Genomic DNA, 23,276 nt, shown 5'->3' with positions numbered 1-23,276 from the left:
ATAGCTTGACTGCATATTATCTGTAATGTGTCGAATCGGCACTATATGGTGTGTAGGACTGGGTGGGTGTTTTTAACCCCACATAGTGTGATGGGATGGTCGAAGATGGTGTGAAAAGGATGGGGGTAGGACTCAATATATGTTCTGTTTATCTTATTCTGATAACTGTATCTGTTATGAACTTAGGTCCGAATTTGTATCTGATTGATCGTGGAAATCTGTGTATGTTGCATGTCTATTCCTATTGGGTTACACACTAAGTTTACAAAAACTCATATCTGTTTGTCTGTTCTGTTCAGGTAATCCACAGACTTAGACGGATCGGTGTGGCGGAGTCTCACGGTGACCATGAGTTCATAAACTGTTTTAAATAATGGTTTTATTTAATTTAAGGATTATTTTATGATAGTTTGTAACTATTGGACTCTCTAGACTATTTGGTTTTTATTTTGGTTTTTGATGCGTTTTAATTTTAATCAGGACATTTGACTAAAATCACGATTTTACGAAAACAAAGGTTTTTCTGAAAAAACGAATTTGATTTCCAAAATATAACGATTTCTAAGACTTCCACTGTAAATTATGTTTTGGCAAACGTATAAATTGAATAACGCTTACAGTAATAGTTATAAAACTTGGATGATTTATTGAACAACTATACAGCTTTATCGTAATAACACTGTTTTCAAAACCCTTCCTTGTAACACTTCCGAATTCGGCCATAACGTCTAGGCCGGGTTTGGAGTGTTACAGATTAAGACATGGAAATGATTGTTTATCATATTTGGAGTTTGATTAACACTTGATTACACGTATAAATGCTAGTATGTTGACTAGTTGACTGTAGTTGCTCCGGTAACGATTGTAGCAGCTTAGAATTCGGTCCTCATGGGAATGGTATCTTCTTTATCACTTTATTAATTGATTGATACGTACACTTGCATTACAAATTTTCATACATCATGATTAGATGTGTTCATGGGTCGGGCTAAGTTGGGCTCAACTAAAAGTTTAGGCCTATTTGTTAGGCCCAACCCGGATAAAAATGCTAAAACTTGGGCCCAGCCCGTCTGTATTAATTTTTTTATATTATTTTTAAATATATATAATACATCAAAAATAATAAAAACATCAAAATAAATATTTTCCAACAAATTGAAAATAAATTTAAAAAATATGTATATTTAATTTACACTAAAATATATGCAAATTAACAAGCAAATGCCTTTAAAATAATAACAAAATTAACAATAAAATAACTTTTATATAATATCCAAACAATAACAACAAAATAGTAGTAATATAATGATAAAATGGTAGCAAAATAGGGAGAAAACAAGAAAATAACATTAGAAAACTAAAAAAATAATTTTTTTGTCCTTTAGTGAATTCGGGCCGAGCCCGGGCAAAAAATGCCTTACCCGAGGCTCGGCCCATTTTTTAAATAGGCCTTTTTTTCTAAACTCATTTTTCGGGCCTATATATTTGCCCAAACTCTCTCACATTTCAAGCAGGCCTTTGGGCCAAGCCGGGTGACCCGACCCATAAACAGGTCTAATCATGATGCTACATATTTATTTTTAAATTCATTAAATAATGTAATTTTATTTCTTGCAATTAATGGAAACTAGTATTATTCAAACTAGGTTTTCTACTCGACTTTGCTCGAATATTTTAAATATAATCATAAATATATTTAATTTTATTTATATTGAATAATTATATTTTAATATTTAATTACTAACGTGGTAATCTATGTGTACAATTTTAAAATTTTTATAAATGAAATATTAAAATATTTTTTTATAAAAACATCATTAGTCTTTGCTTTTAAGTCTATATTTTAAAATTGTGAGAAAATCATGCGTGAATCATAAATCGAATTATTATCAGAATCTAAGACAAATGTTTTAAATATATCATTTAAAATTAACATTTTAATATCTTTAAAATTTTAATATTTTTAGATAATTGGAATGACCCTAAATCAAGAAACTTTTTTAAATGCAGAATCAATAATAATACATTAATTAAGAGTAAAAATATTTTTCTCAATATTCAAAACATTATGTAGCAAGTGTCACGGGGCTAGACCTTTCGTCTCGCGATCCGTGCGGCCTTAGGCGATCGGTTCGTCCAAACTCACTTAAGTCAGCCTTTACTCAAGTGAGGATTCCTTAAGAACTCCTCCAATGCACCAAATTAAAGAGCGGAAGCGATTTATGCCAAAAGAAGAACAACAAAGAACAACAGAAAGAGCGCACGCAAAGTGTTTGAATAAATGCTCTCAATTCTCTTATTCACAAAGAATAATGAAACAATGAATGGAGTGAGTACAAATGAGGGGGAGGCTTTCTATTTATAGTTGAGCTCCCCAAAACCGACGGTCAAGATACATTTACATCGACGGACGAGATTAACCATATCCCTTTATTTTAGGGATTTAGAAGATATGTCATATCAAAGCTAATCTAATATTTACAAGATATGATTCCCTCAATCTTCTAAGATTAGTTACCAAATTAGCCTAAGTTGTCATATCTTCATTATCGGGCCAACCAGACTTCAATCTAACAGGTTTCTCCAATAATTCTTTGAATTGGGCCAGTACTCGTGGGACAAATAATCCTCATATAAACAATAGACCTCCATTGGATGCATTTGGTACGATGGTCACGGGCTTTGAACTACGGCCATGACATTCTCCCCCACCCATTCTCGCAACGCTCTCGTTGCGACTTCCAAATGGCACTGACTTGATTCGCCTCGATTTCGTCTCGACGCTTTAGCTTTTCCCTTCTTTCGAGACTTTTACCTCAGCTTACATCACTTCTTAACTCAAGTCGTCCTACTCGTTGCATTTACTCTGGTCAACTATCCCACATGCATCACTTTTTTTTCCTTGAAGTTCGATGCACCACCCACATTTCCCATAGGTGGAAGCCTTGTCGATGACTCGGCCAACTCCAACGCTTCACTCAATTTGAGTCTCACTGGTCCCAGCTTCGTTGTTTTCATCGCAATTTTCCCTTCTAAGTTCGATGACAAACTCACCTCTTCCTTAGGTGGAAGCCCCTCCGATGACTCCCCAAGCTCAGACGTTGCCTTTCCTTTAACTCCAACTTACTTTGGACAGTTTCGCAACTCATGCGAACCACGGCACAAGAAGCACTTTACTCGCTTCTTTTTGCTCCTCTTTACCCTCTTGGCTTCGGCTTTTCCCTTGCTCAAACCAAGCTTCTTGGGCTCATTGTCTGCTCCATTGTTCCATTCGATAACAGACTTTCTCGGACACTTCCGTAACCTATGCGGACCATGACACAAGAAGCACTCCACTGGCTTCTTCTCATTTTCGGCCTTCTTGCCTTTGACACCCCTTGCGCTAGAACCAAGTACAAAGGCCTTACCCACCAGCTTTTCTTTAAGCGCGAATTTCTTCAGACATTTCCTCAAAATGTGTGGATTATCGCAAAGAAAGCATTTTTGCCTGTCCCTTTTCCTCTTGGGTTTCTTCTTCCCAACTTGTGGTTTCCCATTAGCACTATTGTCGCCGTTGCCATTGCCATCAACATCTTCCTTGTGGTCCGTTTCACATACGCCTCTTTCCTCGAACTTGGAAGACCTAAGTTTGTCTTTCCCTAGACCAAGCTTGACCATGGACTCAACTACCGTCATGGCTTCCGACAGCTTTTAGACACCTCTTTGTTCCACCTCCTGTCTGACCCACAACTTCAATCCATTTTAAAAAGAAAGCAATGTTTTTTTCTCGGTTACATTTAAAACTTGGAGCATGAGTTCATTGAACTCTCGAACATACTCCCCCACTGTGCCCCATTGCGTTATCCCTTGCAAATTTGCCCGAGCTTCTTCCTCAGTAAATTTTGGGTAAAACTGTCCTTTCAACTCGCATTGGAACTCTTGCCACCTCCCAATCTCACCTTGCCTTTTATCTGTGGTCCTGCCTCGCCACCATAAAAGCGCAATATCAGTAAGAAACATTAAAGCAGTGTTTACCTTAACCGCATCATCCACGATGCCTTTGGCACGAAAGTAATTTTCCGTCCTCCACAAGAAATTGTCCACATTGCATGCACAACTTGTTCCCACAAACTCTTTCGACTTCGGGACATCCTCGTTACTGAGTGCTGCACTTGACACTCCTTTCCCTACGGCTGCTCGGCACAAGGCCAGCTCTCCCTCGAGCTCATCTATTCTTGTGCTCAAAGCCATCGTCGTGGCTATTGTTTCCTCCTTCAAAGCCTTCACCATGGCTTTGAGAGAATCTTTCCTCTTTGTCAGCTTCTTCCTTTGGGAATCTAGCAACTCCTGCACGCTATCCCTTTGATAAGTGAGACACATGGTCACAAAGTCCCTGAACTGCTCCTTTAAGTCTTCAATGCTTTCCCCAAGCGAATTGTCTGACTCTTTTACATCCTCCATGAACTCCTCAAGTTTACCCACGCGTTTCTTAACAGCCGACAACATCTCCCTCAAAAACTTTCTCGTCCACATTTGTTTGAACTCTTCTTTCGACATCCCAATGATGCCTTCGAACCAATAACTCGGATATCACTTGGTTCTAACCTACGGCTTGGATACCACTTGTCATGGGGCTAGACCTTTCCTCTCGCGATCCGTGCGGCCTTAAACGATTTGTTCGTTTAAACTCGCTTAAGTCAGCCTTTACTCAAGTGAGGATTCCTTAAGAACTCCTCCAAGGCACCAAATTGAAGAGCGGAAGCGATTTATGCCAAAAGAAGAACAACAAAGAACAACAGAAAGAGCGCACGCAAAGTGTTTGAGTAAATGCTCTCAATTCTCTTATTCACAAAGAATAATGAAACAATGAATGGAGTGAGTACAAATAAGGGGGAGGCTCTCTATTTATAGTGGAGCTCCCTCAAAACCGATGGTCTAGATACATTTACATCGACGGACGAGATTAACCATATCCCTTTATTTTAGGGATTTAGAAGATATGTCATATCAAATCTAATCTAATATTTACAAGATATGATTCCATTAATCTTCTAAGATTAGTTACCAAATTAGCCTAAGTTGCCATGTCTTCATTATCGGGCTAACCAGGCTTCAATCTGACAGGCTTCTCCAACAGTTCTTTAAATCGGGCCAGTTCTCGTGGGCCAAATGATCCCCATCTAAACAATAGACCTCTATTGGATGGATTTGGTGCGATGGTCACGGGCTTTGAACTGCGGTCCGTGACATAAGAACATGAATAAATTACTTTAAAAAATTTTAACATGACTTATAGTAAAATTAGATGGATCGATACATTACTCAAACACAATGATTAAAAAATAAATAATTAAAATATGTCATAAGTTCTTATGTTATTTGTAAATTTAGAATTTAGTCTCTTTATTTAGAATATTTTTTAGTTATATTGCTATCAAGTATTTTTTTAATTTTAAAATGTCTCATAAAAAATATAACGAAAAAAAAACAATGTTAACCATTAGACCTAAAATTTAAAATAAAAAAGTAGAGAAATTAAATTTAAAAAGATAAAATACAAAAATAAATTCCAAATTTATAAAAAAGACTTATGAAATATTTTAGCCAAAATAAATACATTAAAATACACATAAAACAAATCATGAAGTTGCAAAATTCATATAAATTTATAGTAATACTTTTTTATCAATAAAAATATCGAAAAATAAAATAGATTTTTAAGTTTCATTCAACCAAAATCTAAAGAACAAAAAGCCATTGTCAATATTTGAAGGCCACAAGACTTGATGTATTATACTTTTATTTATGCTATAGAATAAAAAGTGAATTATATAAATCACAATGTTTAACTTCAAATTTAATAAAATATTTATAATGTTAATTTAGTAATGTAATGATTTAATTTTAACATAGATATAAAGAAAAAGAGAGAAAATTAATAATTTTTGCATATATTCAAAAAATTATTAGTGTTTAGAAAAATTAAGAATAGTATATTTAATTTTTATTTATTACTTTATACTATCAAAAATAAAAATGGTATAATAATATTGGATGTGCATTACATTATGTTTTGAGTTGTTAACTATGAATAATCTTGTGATTTATTTTTGATCTGAGAAGAAAGATCTGATGCATGTAGTAGGCTCTACTTTTGGAGGAATATTAAGGCCGGAGATAAAGAACGAAGCTTGTAGACTGAAAGTCCAATTGGATGCTCAGAAACCTCTTCGGAGAGGAATCTTTATTGCAATTGGTGATCAAAGAAGAGTCTGGCTCCCTTTTAAATATGAATCATTACCGAATTTTTGCTTTGGCTGTAGAAGTATGGGACATGTCGCGAAAGAGTGCACTAAGATCTCAAAACTGGGGAAAGAAATAAGGGAAGACGACATTCCTTACTCATTAGCACTGAAAGCTTGATCTAATCTAGTTGGTAAAGAGAGTTTGCAATTGGGTGTTTCAGGAAGAAAATTTATGGAACAGTGCTTATATACCGGGGAAAAGGAAGAATGGGACACATCAAAAATTAATTTGGTAAAAGACATCATCACCAATAAATAACAGATGGCGACACAACAAGGGCAGGACATACTACAAAATGTAATAACTCCGACAGATCTGGGACATGTGAGGATATCTAGCAAGTCTGAGAATAGCGAGGCAAATAATCATGGAAGTCTTGAACTAATTGAATCTGGTAGCACAACTCTTAGAACTTTATTCGTGGAAATTGAACAGCCTCGGGAAACAGCAAAAGCCAGGAAGAATACTATTGCAACTGAGATAGGTATGTCAGAAAACTTTACAAAATTAAGGTGGAAACGTAAGGGAAGAGCAGGGTAACTTAATGATGTCTAGATGGAAACTGTAATATGCAAAAGAAAAGGTTTTTCATCTGAAGAAGAAATTCCAGAAACCTGCTTAGATGGTGACAATAATCACAAAAAGGCGCGCTTGGAAATTGATGTAGTAAATTCTCACGTCCTGGAGAAATTAGAAGATCACTTGAATGTGTCTTCACAATTAGGATCGGCGGCTGCCAATAGGCAAGCTGACCGGAGCCAATGAAAATAATAAGCTGGAATGTTCGAGGATTGAAGAGTCCTCAAGCAATTAGAAGGCTTCGATTCGCACTGAAGTAACACAATCTCCAAATGGTCTTCTTCATGGAGATGAAAGTGAATGGCATTCAAATGGAAAGGATTAGGAGAAGCTGTGGATTCATAAATGGCTTTAATGTTGAGGCAGATGGTTCTCGAGGTGGACTTTCATTGGCTTGGAAACAAGATATTCAAGTCACGATCATCAGTTACTCCGAAAACCATATAGACGCTATTATTAAATAAAATCAAGGTAACAAAGATTGGTGTTTCACGAGATTTTATGGAACTCCTTTCACTAATGAAAGGAGCAACACTTGAAATTTATTAAGACAATTGAGAAGGATTCAGACTCATCCCTGGCTTGTTTGTGGAGATTTTAATGAAATTCTATACTCATTCGAGAAGAGAGGAGGGGTACCAAGTGATGAAAAGAGAATGAAGGCTTTTCGTACTGTTCTAGATGAGTGTCAACTCATGGATGTAGGGTTTTTTGGTTTATGGTTTACATGGGAATAGGGAAACTTGCCAAAAACAAACATACGGGAAAGGTTAGATAGAAGGGTGGCGAATGTAGAGTGGTTTTCAGCTTTTCCACACGGACGTATTCAGCATTTACCCTACTCACATTCAAACCATTTTTCTCTTTTCATTCTTACAGAGTAGGAAAGTAGAAAGATTCGTAGGGTTTCCTTTTGGTTTGAAGCATGGTGGCTGTTAGAAAGCTCTTTTGAGAAGATAGTGGTAGATTCTTGGGAAAAACTTACAAGGCCACTACCAAAAAAACTTAAAAATCTAAAATAGGGAATACTTCAATGGGCAATTCAAATACGAAAAGGAAGGGTGGGGATCAAGTAGAAGTTAAGCAAAAAATTGGAGAGCCTGTTAGACAAGGATAGGAATGATGAGAACTTGGCTGAAATTATAGACACAAAGATACATCTTAATTTAGAAATTGATAAAGATGAAGCTTACTGGGAGCAAAGAGCACGTGTCAATTGGCTGAAATTAGGGGATAGAAACACGACATTCTTTCATAAATGGGCCACTCAGCGGAATAGGACTAATGTTCTCAGTAGCTTACGCAATAAAAATGGGGAAAAGGTCGATGATGAGGTCGGGATGGCAATGATAGAAAAAAACAATTCAAGAACTGTTCATGTCGAGAGGTATAAGCAACACCGAACTAGTTTTACAATGAGTTGAGAGAAGCATAATTGAAACACCGAACTGGTTTTACAAGGAGTTAAAAGAAGCATAACTGAAGCTATAAATTTATAGCTTACAGCAGAATACATCGTTGAAGAAATTTGGACAACTTTGCAAGGAATGGGTCCTACAAAGGCTTCCAGAGACAACAGCTTTCCAACAATTTTCTTCCAAAAATATTGGCACATAATATGTATTGAGGTAACCTCTTTTTGTTTGGAAATTTTAAATCAAGGACAAGATTTAGAAAGTCTTAATGTCACAAACATTGTCTTGATTCCCAAAACTTCCCACCCCACAGATATGACAAATTTTAGACCTATTAGCCTATGCAATGTCCCATACAAAATAATAGCTAAGGTAGTAGCTAATAGATTTCAACAAGTGCCTTCGTTCCAGGACGATTAATTACTGATAATGTGCTAGTGGCTTATGAAATCATGCATACTCTGAAGAATAAAAGGGTGGGGAAAAAAGGGCATATGGCACTCAAACTTGATATGACTAAAGCTTATGATAGGGTTGAATGGGACTTTATAAGGGTTATGATGGAGCAAATAGGTTTTGCGCAACCTTGGGTGGCTTTTATAATGAAATGTATTTCGATGGTCTCTTACTTAGTCCTTCTACATGGAAATAATTGATATCGTTTTAGGCCAATGAGAGGACTCAGTTAAGGGGGCCCTCTTAGCCCCTATCTGTTTTTAATTTGTAGTGAGGGTTGTAGTGAGGGTCTGTTGTCCCTCATGTGTTTGGCCTTAAAAAGATGAGAGATTAAATGATTAAGGGTAAGTAGGCGAGGCCCACAAATTTCACACCTCTTTGTGGATGATTGTATTATATTCAATTAGGCAACGTATTTAGAAGCTTGACAAATTAGAGGAATATTAAAAGAGTACGAATTATGCTTTAGGCAGTGTGTGAATTTTGAAAAGTTTACGATATTTTTTAGCACTAATAGCACAGAAGCTGATAGACTGATGGTCACGGGTTTGCTACGAGTGAGAAGATCGAATGACATTGAAAAGTATCTTGGTCTTCCTAATTTGATTGGGAAGAGAAAGAAAACCTCCTTTCAAAACCTAAAGGACCGAATCAAAAACCGAATTGACGGCTGGAGCTTAAGATTCCTATTTCAATGAGGAAAGGAAGTTTTTTTTCAAATCAGTCTTGCAAGCGATTCCTACCTATTCCATGATATGTTTTCTACTACCAAGAACCTTGTGTGGAGAAATGGAATCAATTATAGCTAAGCATTGGTGGCAAAAAGGGCATGGACGAAAAGGAATACATTAGTGCAGTTAGGAGAAAATTTGTGAATTAAAACAAGGAGGGTTGGGTTTTAAGAATCTGGCCAAATTTAATGCCGCCCTTCTAGCGAAGCAAGGATGGCGTCTAATTGATCAACCGGACTCTCTGTTAGCACAAGTTCTAAAGGCAAAATATTATCCGTCAACTAATTTTCTACAAGCTGAGCTAGGTCGCACACCATCATACACATGGAAAAGTATTTGGGTAACAAAAGCCTTCCTTAGAGAAGGACTGGGTTGGAGAGCTGGTACAAGAGAAAGTATTCTAATCAAGGAGGATGCGTGGCTGCCCAGGGCAGATAATTATAAAGTCCATCATCAAATTACTAACACAGATATTACTACTATTGCATCTTTAATTAATAGTACCAATAGAGTGTGGAGGGAAGAGTTTATTCGTAATGCCTTCAAGGAGAATGATGTGGACAGAATCTTACAGATCCCACTAGCAAGAGACGGGCATACTGATATGATTATTTGGTGTGGTGAGGCCTCGGGTACGTTCACAGTCTATAGTGCCTATAAACTATTATAGACACAAAATAATACAACTAGCTCTAATGCTACACAGAATACAACCAAACAATTTTACAAACTATGGGAACTCCAAATCCCAACAAAATCAAGATCATGATATGGAGGGTGTCGTGGAACTTCATTCCCACAATGGTCAATTTAAACGAAAGAAGGGTGGCTCATAGCAATAACTGCCCCAGGTGCAAAGTGGGTGTTGAGACTTTTTGGCATGTCTTTGTCGAATGCCCTATAGCAGTAGAATTATGGAAAATCTTAAACTTCGGATGGATAGGTCAAAGTGAATCAACAGAATACTTTGAATGACTTACATGGATTTTTAGCAAATGTTTGGAACCCCAACGTCGCTTGTTTTTCTGTGGAATATGGGTGCTTTAGTTGGACAGAAACAGAAATTTACATGAAAGGAAATCTTATTCAGGAATAGAAGCAACAAATTATGTTAAACATTTCATTTGTGAAATTGATGGATTGACTTGGAGAAAGATTAACACTATTAGGGAAAAAAAAGAAATGGAAAGCACTTGAGAACTTGACCATCAAAATTAACTTCGATGCCTCTTTCGACGGTACAAGTTACAAATCGTCATCAGCGATAGTGGCACAAAATGGTAAAGGAGAAATCAAGATTTCTAAATCTTGCCTTCATACATCGGTGAGCACGACCTTTGACATAGAAGCCATTACATGTTATGAAGTCGTCCTCACAGGAATAGATATGGGTCTCACAGATGTTATTGTGGAAGGAGACTCCAAATCCATCATCAACAAATGCATGACAAAATTGGTTGATAAATCACGAATCAGTGAGCATATCAGAAACATCCAAAAATAAAAAGAAAGATTTCAATCAATTGCTTTTCACTTTGTTCCGAGATCGGCTAATTAGTTAGCCCACATCATCGCCACAACAAGTCTTAAACAGAAAGAAATGGTTTACCTGATTGGAGAGGTCCCTTGATACACTAAAAAACAATTGGAAATAGAATGGCCAAGAGAACCAAATTGAAGCAGAGAGGTGGGAAGAAGAGAAAAAGAGAACTGAGAGGACCTTCATCTAATCTGGTCAAAATCTCTCAGATATTCAAATCCAATAAAAATCGAAAAGAGACTAATGAGACTAGGTAAAGTTGGAGACAGGTGATTAAAGGTAGACGGGGATTTCGAAGCTTTTATTTTTTATTTGTTTCATTTTAATTACTTTTTTCTAGAGTATTCTATTATTTTTTTAACGATTTGATTCCAATAAGTTTTTAGGATATTTTTCATTGGCTACTTTGTGAGGTCTACATTTGTTTTGTTTATTTTTCAATAAAAATCCCAGTTTGATTTCAAAAAATGATAAAATTGTAATACTAAAATGAAAAATAATTAATAAAATAAAGATAATTAAAATTATTTTATATTACTATTAATAAAATAATATAAAATAATTATAATTATTTTTATTTTATATTAATAATATTTTATCATACTTATTTGAAAAGAAACGTAAAAGTAAAAATTGCATGCACAAATTGTTATTATCATATAATAATTAATAATTCATGTATTATCTATATACCATAATTTAATATAGATACAAAGTTTAATTAAGTCATAGTACTTGTAACACTAATAATGAAAAATTAAAAGTCAAGAGTGTTCTCTCTTAGTCTCCCAGAAAAATAATGCTGGCTGTGGTTGGGTCTGAGTAAGGTGGTGACTTTGAAAGGAATGGAGAGGGATGAGATCTCTCTCTTGGAGTAGGAACTGATTCAGTTATCCCTCAAAAGTTCACTGGTACTTCCAGATGGAAAATCGATGTTGTTATGCATAGTATGGACGAAAAAATCTTACAATCCAGATAGCTTTTGGGCTCAATTAAAATGTATTTGGAAGACAAAGAAGAAATTTGAGATACAGGTGACAAGACAATTTATTCTCGATTTCATTTGAAGATGAAAAAGATCTAAAGTTGATCTTGGAGGGACGGCCATAGCTATTCCGGCGACAATTGATTATTTTAGATAGATTATTAGAACTGATGGGACGAAGAAAAATTAGATTAGTCGCGTCTCCTGTTTGGGTCAAAGTGGGTCCTTGTCCCCTAAAGTGTGATCCAAAAGATCTTATGCATGCAATTGGATCTACTTTTGGGGAGTGCTTAGATCGAAAGTCAAAATGTGATTTTTGTAGTATTAAAGTGCATATGAATGTGCAAAAACCTTTAAGAAGGGTGATTTTTATTCTAACGAAGATGCAAGAGAAAATCTGGGTCCCTTTTAAATATGAAAATCTGCCTGGATTTTACTTTGGATGTGGCCGGATGGGGCATAGTATTAAGGAGTGTATTGAGGTTACAACAGAGATTAAAAACCTGCAAGAGGATGAGTTACCATATTCGTTGGCTCTTAAGGCAGAAATAAATTTATTAGGTAAGGAGAGTTTAAAGCTTGGATCTGTTGCTAGAAAATCAATGAAGCAATGGTTATATTTGAGTTGAAGTTGAAAATGTGGCGGAGCAAAATAAAATCGAGAAGGCTAGTCCATTTACTAAAGGCGTGGAGTCAAATGTCAAATCGGCGCATAAGGGAGCTATGGTGGCGTTTGAGTCTGACTCAGATACTACATGTGAGAGGAGTGATTTTAAGAATGGATTGGATGATAAGGTTTGTAAAACTGATAGAATTCTATCTTTCCAGGACTTTGTTAGGGAGAATATGGATCATGATGGATCTCTTCCTATGACAAGGCTCGATTTGAATGTGAACGAGGTCCATTATGAGGTCATGCATAATATGGAAGATCGTCCCCAGAATGTAAAAAATAGATAGCCGAGATTAATCAAACCTGATAGATCAGGATATAATCGATTGGATGGTAGCCATGGAAAAAGAAAAAGGACTTGGGAGGAAACTGACGAGTTAAGGAATTTTTTTTCAAACTTTGAGGAAAAAAAAGAGCAAAACTTGTAAAGGACTCAGATGTTTTAATGGTTATCATTATCAGAATTAATTTTTTGAAGATTTTGCTCCACTTTATCAAGAATCGGCGGCTGCTAAAAGGCAAGCTGACCGGGCGCAATGAATATCTTATGTTGAAATGTCTGTGGTTTGGGAAGTCCACAGGCAATGTGTCGCCTACGACATGTGCTGAGGAAATTCAATCCCCAAATTGTCTTCTTTATGAAGAAAACTTGATGGAAAAAGGATGGAAATGAAGATGAGACAGTGTGGTTTTGTTAATAGGATTGACATAGTGGATGAGGGTACTAAAAGGGGCCTTTGTTTAGCGTGAAAAGAAGAGATGTCTATTGATTTGAGATGGGTTGCACCAAATTTTATTGATGTAATGTCAGGAACTGTGAGAAGGATTGGTGCTTCACAAGTTTTTATAGCTCCCTGTTTGCATGTTAGAGGAGTAGTTCATGAAATGATCTTAAAAGGCTAAGGTTGAATAATGGTCCCCCGTGGTTTATTTGTGGTGATTTTAATGAAATTATGTATGCATTTGAGAATAGGAGGGGTTTGCCGAGGGAAGAGAAGAGAATGGAACTGTTTAAAGAAACATTGAAGGATTGTCGACTTTTTGGTATAGGGTACTTAGGGCTGTGGTTTACTTGAGAGTGAGGTAACATGCTTGAAACAAATATTAGAGAAAGGTTAGACAGGGGGTAACGAATGAAGATTAGGTAGAAAGTTTCCCAAATGCATTGATTCGTATAATTGGACTACGAGGAAGGAGGGAAGGTAGTATAATTGCCCACTATTAGTATAATTATATTTTTTCTCGAATCATTGCCCACTATTAGTATAATTGGACTACGAGGGAGGAGGGAAGGTAGTTAGAGACTTTAAATTTAAGATTTGGTGGACTATGGAAGACTCGTTCGAAGGAGAAGTACAAAAATCTGGGAAACAACGAAGGGGGATATTTTTACAAAATTAGATAGGCTTCGGTTCAGCTTGAAAAGATGGGCTAAACGTATTAAGGGGAAAAAGGAGTTGAAAGAGCAATTAACTAGGAAATTAGAGATATTAATGGTAACAGATCACGACGATAATTTAGCTGACCTTATTGATACAAAAATTCATTTAAATATGAAAATTAAGAAGGATGAGATGTTTTGAGAGCAGAGGGCAGGAGCAAATTGGCTTAAAGCTAGGGATAGGAATATCTTTCTTTCATAAATATGCTTCTCAACGAAGGAGAATGAATAGTATTAAGTGTTTGGATTATGGTGATGGTAGATTGACTGGGGATCACAATAAAATAGAAAACATAGTGAGGAATTGCTTTGGAAATCTTTTCACATCAAAAGGAGGGGTAGTGGAGATGGACCAAATTTTAATGGAAGTTGAAAAACATATCTCTAAAGAAGCTAATATGGCTTTAATTGCGGCTTATAAGGAGGAGGAAATTTTTTAAGCTTTGAGAGATATGGGTCCCACCAAGGCACTGGGAGCTGATGGTTTTCTGGCTATCTTTTTTCAAAAATGCTGGCATATTGTGGGTAAAGAGGTAAGCCAATATTGTTTAGGAGTTCTTAATAATGGGATGGATTTGAAACCTATGAATGTTACAAATATAGTTCTTATTTCAAAAATTCCTAATCCTATTAGTATGGCAAATTTTAGACCGATTAGTCTATGTAATGTTATATACAATGTGATTGCTAAATGGTGGCTAATCATTTTCAAAAGGTCTTAGAGGATTCTATTGATAGTTCACAGAGTGCCTTTGTGTCGAGGAGATTGATTTCGAATGATATATTTCATAAGAAGTTCTTCATACATTTGCCTATTTCGAATGATATATTTCATAAGAAGTTCTTCATACATTTGGCTATAAGAGGAAAGGTAGGAAGAGTTTAATGGCACTTAAGCTGGATATGAGTAAGGTATACGACAAAGTGGAATGGGGTTTTGTATGTGCCATGATGGAGAAAATGGGTTTTCATAAAGCTTAGGTGGATATAGTGTTGAAATGTATATCGTCAATATCGTACTCGATTAGTATTAACGGAAGAATGGGATGATCTTTTCGACCAAATAGAGGACTTCGACAAGGGGACCAACTGAGTCATTTTCTTTTTCTTATTTGTAGTGAAGGGATTTTGTCCCTTATGCGACTTGCTGGGAAGGAAAGGTTAATTAAGAGGGTTAAGGCGAGTAGAAGCGAGCCATAGGTTTCCTGTCTTCATTTTGCTGATGACTGTATTCTTTTCAGTGAGGCAACAATGAAAGGAGCTACTATATTAAAAAATATTTTGCGGGAGTATGAAGTTAGTTCGAGACAATGTGTGAATTTTGATAAGTCCACAATCTTATTCAGGATGAATACTTGTGAATTTATGCGAGTAAAAATTTCCAACGTTTTGGGGATAAGGTACTTGAACAACCCAGAAAAATATTTAGGTCTCCCTAATATGGTGGGTCGAAAGAAAAAAGCCTCTTTTATGATTTTGAAAGGTCATATTAAGCAGAAGATTGATAGTTAGAGTATTAGGTTTTTATCTCTAGGAGCAAAAATGTGTTTATAAAGTCTGTTCTACAGGCCATTCCAATCTATGTGATGTCTTGTTTCCTCCTCCCAAAATCTGTGTGTGGAAATGGAGAGTATTGTAGCATGACTTTGGTGGCAAAAAGGTCATGGCAAAAGAGGAATACGTTGATGTGAATAGAGTAAACTATGCAAGTTAAAAGGAGGATGGAGGGTTGGGTTTTAGGAGCTTTACTAAATTTAATGTGGCCCTCTTAGCCAAACAAGGGTGGAAACTTATTTCTAATCCTAATTCATTATTGGGTTGGGTGTTGAATGCAAAATATTACCCAAATTCGGGTTTTCTTAACTTAAGTTTGAAGGAAGAAGCGTCCTATATGTGGAGAAGTATCTAGGAAGTGAAGAAAACATTACAAGATGGTCTGTGTTGGAGGGTAGGTACGGGCAATAATATTGATATCTTTAATCATGCATGGGTCTCAAGTTCCGCTAATTATAAAATTTCTTATCCAATTAGTAATTGTAATATGGTATTAGTTGTTGAGCTCATTAATAGTGCTACTAGAGAATGGAGAAGTGAGGTTATTACCGATACTTTTCGTGCTGATGATGCTGCCAGGATTCTCCGAATATCGCTTGCAAAAATTCCGCATGATGATGAATTGGTGTGGAGAGGTGAACCCTCTGGTGAGCTCATTGTTAGAAGTGCCTACAAACTATTACAAGCTGAAACCTATACTAGAATGTTCTATGGAAAACTATGGAGCCTTAGAGCCCCTTTGGATACCAACGCACAGCAGTGCGTTGAATTTTTTCCTCTTTATTATCAACTTGACTGCACTGGGGTGGACTGAGACAGCCTTTGGATGCCAAAGCTTCCAAAGACAAAGTGAGGGAATTCTATTGCGACCGACGACCTTAAGTCGATCGGTGATAAAAGCATCAGTTGGGTGTAGCTGGGGCAATAGATATTTTTAGAAGACAATAACACCCTTGTTGCTGATTCTGTTGTTGCTGCTATTGCTGTTGGTATTGTTGATAATGGGAATGGGAATGGGAAATGGGAATGGGAATGAGAGGAGAGAACGGTGGAAGAGGGGAATCGATGGAAGAGGGGAGATGGGAATGGGAAATGGGAGGAGGGCACGGTGGAATGGGAAATAGGAAATGGGAATGGGTATTGCATGGGAATGGGAAATGGGAGAAGGATACGGTAGAAGAGGGGAATGATGGAAGAGGGGAGATGGGATTTCATTGTATTTAAAATTTTAAAAATAAAAAAATATATGTAATGGATTTTAAAAATAAAAAAAATACATGTAGTGTATTTTAAAAATAAAAAAATATATGTAGTGTATTTTAAAAATAAAAAATATATGTAGTGTATTCTAGAAATAAAAAAATATATGTAGTGTATTTTAAAATATATATATGTAGTGTATTTTATTAAATGAATTTATAAATTCACATATTTTAATAATTTAAAAAAAGTAAAATAATTTAAATAACTTCTATTATATATCAATTCTAATCTGATGTCCTTAATAATCATTTTTTATTCTCACCTCACCGCTACAGCTGCGTTTGAATCCAAACACACACTCCACCATTGTTTCTAATCTCACCGCTACAGTATTTAATCTCACCGCTACAGTAACTAATCTCACCACCACCGCTATTTTTAACCTCACCGAAAGTAAACACACCGCCCATCCAAACTAACCATTAATCTACCTTCTAGACTCAAAATTACAGTTTGGCATATTTCAAACAAATTTATCCCATCTATGTCAAATTTATATTTCAAAAGACTTTCAGGTACTGCAATATGCCCTAGACGCGGGGATGGAGTTGAATCCTTAGCACATGTCTTTTGGGGTTGCCGTGTTGCAAGTGAAGTTTGGGGGTTAGTGGGGTTATCAGTGGTTCTCTCGAATGTTGATCAGGGGTGGTTTGAGTGGCTTACCTGGGTTTTTAATATTAGTTCAACATCGCAATGCCGGATTTTTTGTTGTACCCTTTGGGATCTATGGACTACAAGAAATAAAAGAATTCATGAGCATATTATTCAATCTGGTAAAGAGATTTCTAACTTCATTCATAGATATATTTGTGAGATAGATGGAATAGAGGAAAATGTGCATACCAGGGTGGTCGACATAGCAAGACGGGAACCCCCTTCTGGGGATTGGGTCAAGATCAACTTTGACGCGGCATTTGACAAGAATCTTTTTCGGTTAGGATCGAGGTTTGTTGCCAAAAATGCAAGAAGGAGAGTGGTTGCCTCCGGTTCTACTATTCACGAGATGTTGGTTCGGCTTTTGCAGCAGAGGCCCTTACCTGCTTCGAGGCAACTCAAATGGGGATTGATTTGGGCATAACAGAAATAGTTTTAGAATGAGACTCACTTTCGACTATTAAAAAATGTAAATCAACTTCTACAGACAAGTCACAAATTTCTCCCTATATTCGAAACATTTAGAGCATTTTCGGGAATTTTCGAAGGATTTGTCTCATGCATGTCGGAAGATCGGCGAACAAGCTTGCAGACAATTGCTTCTAAAAGTTTGAGTAAAGGCAAGAAGTTTTACTTGAGAAGCACTGTCCCGAGATATGCTGTGGAGATTCTTGAAGACGAATGGATTCGCGAACCTGATTGAGGCTTGTTGAAGAGATCAAATTTTGGGTCCCTAGGTGAAACAAAGGCTTTGTAGATCTAGTCTTGATGAAATGAAGCTTTTGGATGCAGGGATGGGAATTTGGAAAGTTTTGGGAAATGGAAACCGTCAGTCATTAATGAAGAATTAAGGGATGGGACGGCTAAAGGTTTCCCAAGCTTTAGGCTACGACCTTTTCTGTTTCTTTTTCGCATTAGCATGGGTTTTTAGTCTTTCGTTTTCTTTCTAACGGGCATGTCTGGTTTAAAGCCCATTTCTTAGTACTGTTTGTTTTAAATTGGCTTACTTTATACATCTAACTTAAAAAAATTTAATATTTATAAAAATAACCTTAGTTTAAAAATATTTACTAAAATGACTTGAAATAAACAGTAGATTTAAGTTTTGGGAACCCAATGGCCGGCACTACCTAGTGTTTTGTCCCCATGATTGCATGTTGATTGTATCAGGCTTTAAAAAATAATTTTTTTTGAGTTTAGGAACCCAATGACTGGCACTACCTAGTGTTTTGGCCCTATTATTGCCTGATGCAGGCTTTAAAAATAATAAATTTTTTTGAATTTGGGAATCCATTGGCCGATACTAGGGTATTTTTTTAAATCGTATCATACTGATATACAAAAATACCAATATTTTTAAAAAAAATTGGTTCTAGCCATGTAATGGCCGGCACCAAACAGATAAAAAAAAATTTTGGTGCTGGCTAGTAGATAGCTGGCAGCAGGTATAATTTTCGCTTCCCAAAACACTTTTTTTTTTACTTTAGGACACTGATGGCTGGCACCAATGTATTTAGAAAAAAAAATTTGGGTGCTAGTCATGTAATGGCTTGGCTTGCTGGAATTACAACTTGAATGGGATCCGGTTCAGCTATCTCCGCGAACAACTTAACAGGGCTGAGATTTTCTATCTCAGGGGGGTAATAAATTGCTATCATTGTTACTAGATCATCATCTTCTTCAAGCTCCATTTTTGAGAACTTGATCGGATTTGTTGAAACTAGACATTTGTAAAATAGTCTCAACATTTGCTTTCCGCAATGGGTTGCTATTTTTGAACTGATTTTTCATTTTAAATCCACCAGCGAAACACGCTTGTTGAATCCCATTCCTATTTTTTTTCGACTTTGAAATACACAATCTTCTTCAGTTGTATTTATCATTTCTGCATTAAAATGAACATAAACAAACAAAATTTGGGAACTTATCTTAAAAATATTTTGCTTCCTTCTCAACAAAGAAAAAACTAATATTTTTAATCTCGATTTTCAACTAATAAAACAAACAAGAAACAAACAAAAACTCAAATGGAAGACAAAACACCTATATATAACTGACCATTTGGAAGACAAATTTTTTAAATGACACTGGTGCCGGTCATTAGTGTCCCAAAGTAAAAAAAAAAAATGCATTTGGAGCTAAAAATTGTACTTGATGCCGGCCATCTACTAGCCAGCATATAAATATTTTTTTTTTCAAATACACTAGTGCCACCCATCTACTGGCCAACACCAAAATTTTTTTATTAAATGTACTTGGTGCCAGCCATTACATGGCCAGCACCAAAATTTTTTTTTAAATACACTGGTGCCTGCCATCAATGTTAAAAAAAAAGCATTGGGAGCCGAAATTGTACTTGGTGCAGGCCATTACATGGCCAGCACCCAAATTGTTTTTTAAATACACTGGTGCCGCCTATCAGTGTTCCAAAAAAATGCATTGGGAGCCAAAATTGTACTTGGTGCCGACCATTACATGGCCTACACCCAATTTTATTTTAAAATACACTGATGCTGACCATCAGTGTCCCAAAGTAAAAAAAAAAAGTGTCTTGGGAAGCGAAAATTGTACCTGGTGCCAGCCATCTACTGGCCAGCACAAAAAAAAATAATTTTTTTATCTGTCTGGTGCCAGCCATTACGTGGCCAGAACCAATTTCTTTTAAATATTGGTATTTTTGTATACCAGTATGATACGATTTAAAAAAAAATACCCTGGCGTTAGCCATTGGGCTCCTAAAATTCAAATCTACTGTTCATTTCAGGTCATTTTGGTGAATGTTTTTGAATTAGGGTTATTTTTGTAAATATTAAATTTATTGGGATTAGATGGATAAAATAGTTGTGCATTCTAATAATAGCCCAGGCTTTTCTTCAAAAAAAAATGAAAAATTATTAATAAAATAAAGATAATTGAAATTTTATTATTTATATAATTATTGTTATTTCATATAATATTTTATCATATTTATTTAAAAACAATCACGAAAGTAAAAATTGAATGTACAATTAGATTACTTTTATTATTATCATAAGATAATTAATAATATGTGTAATATCTACACATCATTTATCTAAATGGTTTTATTATTAATTTATCTAATTATATTCAATAAACTAATAGTTAATTAATGTTACATAATAGTTAATAATATAGTAATAAATTTTATTCTAATATCAATTTAATAAGAACAATAAAAATATTTTAGTTACTTTAAAATTTTCTTCAAAATTTTGCATATATATAATATTAGAACTCTTTTGCTTTTTAAATTTGTATCAAATTAATAAAGTATCAAAATTATTTTATACATTTTGGGTTCTTATTTTTTTTAAAAAAATCGTTTACTTTTCTGTTAACACTTGTAATTATTAATTTACAAAGAACATTAATCTTTATAATTTATAATTTTATTTAATTATTATATGCTATTTAAAAGGGTTATAATTGAAAAAAAAGATTTACTTTTCTTTTCGCGTCTTAACCAAACAAAAAGAAAAAAAGGTTAAAATTACTTCTTCTTTTATTAACTTCAGCTATCCAAACAATAAATAAATATCTCCTTACCATTCTTTAACTTTCCTTTCCTTTCCTTTATTATTAATTATTCAAATACAGGGTCAAATTAATTAATTTGACTTAATCAAGCATTTGAAAATTTTGAAAATGTAACATTAAAAAGGATTTTAAATGTTCTAAAAACATTAAATTTGTTATAGAAAAATAAAGAGAACAACACTACGTGAAAAGCACGAGAGAATTTCCCACATATCACTTTCACTTATAATGGGCTTTATTTATAAACTTCCTTACATTCAATTAAATACATATTTGAAACATCTAATTTACTCTCATGATCATAAATGAACTATGGGGTTATCTCATAAATTAAAAAGGGTTTAAAAGGTGTTCTAAACATCCACTTTTAATGTACTTACAACACTTTCCATTAGATATCTATTACAGAAAAATGTGTCTCATTAAAACCTTATTAGGAAACCCTGGGGATAAAAAACCTAATAAAGGAAACAGGAGTACACAATCTCTCATCATAAATTGTCTCGTTAAAAGTCTTTACCAAGAAAATTTATTGGGCCAAAACCTTGACTAAATAAAAGAGTACATGTCTTGGATTCCCCCCGATGACAATGTCACTTAATATCTTTGAGTTAACACATCTCAATTTTGTATACCAACCTTTCAAATGTTGCATTTGATAATGCCTTTGTAATATCCCGAAAATTACTACTGTAATACCCCGAAAATTACTACAGTAAGAAAGTAGGTATCCTTGATAGTAAAATAAGGAAATAAAGTGACAAAAAGGGAAATTTTGAGTTATGGCAACATTGGGAATTATATTATGACATATTAATTCAAGAAAGGATTAAATCGCAAAAGTGAGAAAAGCTTTGTTGCCCAAGAGTAAATACTCGAAATTTGAGAGGTTAAAGTGTAAATACGAAAAATTTGAAGGACCAATAGTGTAAATATTTTAAGGGTGGAATAATCTAGAAACTAAGGAAAATGGATGAATTAGGACCAAATTGAAAAGGTGAAGAATTTTGAGGGACTAAATCACAATTTTACCAAATTAAGTGATGACTCAAGAATGAAATTTTTAAAGATTATGAAGGGCAAAATGGTCAATTAGAAGAGAGAAATCTAGAAGGCAATGATGATGTTGGTGATATTTTAGATTAATTAATTAAATAAATATTAGTTTATTAATATTTTAATTTGATTTTTTAAATGATATTTTATTATTTTATTATTATTCTATTTAGTATATATATGGAAGGAAAGATGAAGAATCTTCATCTTCTTCTATGCAACCAACGTGAGAAGAGAGGAAAAGAAAGAAAGTTTTGCTTTCTTTACAATTTGGTCCTTCCACAAAAAATTTACCATTTTCACTTAGAAATCAAAAGAATTTCCATAGCTTCCAAGAGAGAAAAATAACAAAGAGACAATGGGGAGCTAGAATATCAAGTTAGATTCAAGAAATAGAAGCTAGAGGAGAGAGAAAATCAAGTTAAAGATTGAAATCAATAGCACAAGGTAAGAACATCAAGATTTCAATATATTTTTAAGTTTGATATTATTGAAAAAGCATGGAAATAATGTTATAGTAGAGTTTTCTTATATAAGGTCTTATTTTCTTGATATATTAGTGAAGAAAAATAAGTGAAAGTGATGGGAAATATTATAGAGAAAGGGAATAAGGAGTTATACACCTAGTAATCAACATTTTGCAAGAAAACAATTTTGGACAGCAGCAGTAGTCTAACTTTGAAAAATCACCATAAATTGTGAAAATTGAATTAGAGGATGAAAAAATAGAATTAAATATTATTGAGTTTAGTTTCTCATAAAAGAAACGATGTAAGCAATAGAATTTTAAATCATAAGTTATAATAAATTTTGTGAGATAAGGTCAGAATGATTTCGGGTTCCCTATTCTGACTTTGAAAAATCATCAAAATTTGATAAAATTATTATGGGCTTAAATTTACATTTTAAAATATTTAATGAGTCTATTTTCAATAGAAATAGACGGAACATTATCCTAATCTTGTACGAGGAGATAATTACTTTTAGTGAAGAATGGTCAAAACTGTCAGACAGCAGAATAGGGATGAATTTAAAGAATAAACTGTACTTATTGGTTAAACAAAAATTATGAAAATTTTATGGTAA

The 23,276-nt window shown here is 34.7% G+C and overlaps 1 protein-coding gene across 1 annotated transcript; it reads right to left on the bottom strand.

Moving 5' to 3' along the window:
• Positions 1–1,964: 1,964 nt before the first annotated feature.
• LOC105793836 (uncharacterized) lies at positions 1,965–17,843 on the bottom strand. Its single transcript, XM_052628193.1, has 3 exons — positions 17,766–17,843; positions 17,586–17,653; positions 1,965–5,213 (listed from the first exon to the last, which is right to left on the bottom strand). Exon 3 carries the CDS (start codon positions 4,534–4,536, stop codon positions 3,742–3,744), a length of 795 nt encoding a protein of 264 aa, XP_052484153.1. The 5' UTR covers positions 4,537–5,213; positions 17,586–17,653; positions 17,766–17,843; the 3' UTR covers positions 1,965–3,741.
• Between the last annotated feature and the right edge of the window lie 5,433 nt (positions 17,844–23,276).

The sequence above is a fragment of the Gossypium raimondii genome, chromosome 3, assembly GCF_025698545.1.
Source record: "Gossypium raimondii isolate GPD5lz chromosome 3, ASM2569854v1, whole genome shotgun sequence".
Taxonomy (NCBI): domain Eukaryota; kingdom Viridiplantae; phylum Streptophyta; class Magnoliopsida; order Malvales; family Malvaceae; genus Gossypium; species Gossypium raimondii.
Note: the sequence above shows the minus strand (reverse complement) of the source record. Positions and strands in the feature narration are given on the sequence as shown.

Excerpts from the sequence above, each read along its gene's own strand:
- LOC105793836 (XM_052628193.1), bottom strand. The coding sequence starts at position 4,536 with ATGTCGAAAGAAGAGTTCAAACAAATGTGGACGAGAAAGTTTTTGAGG.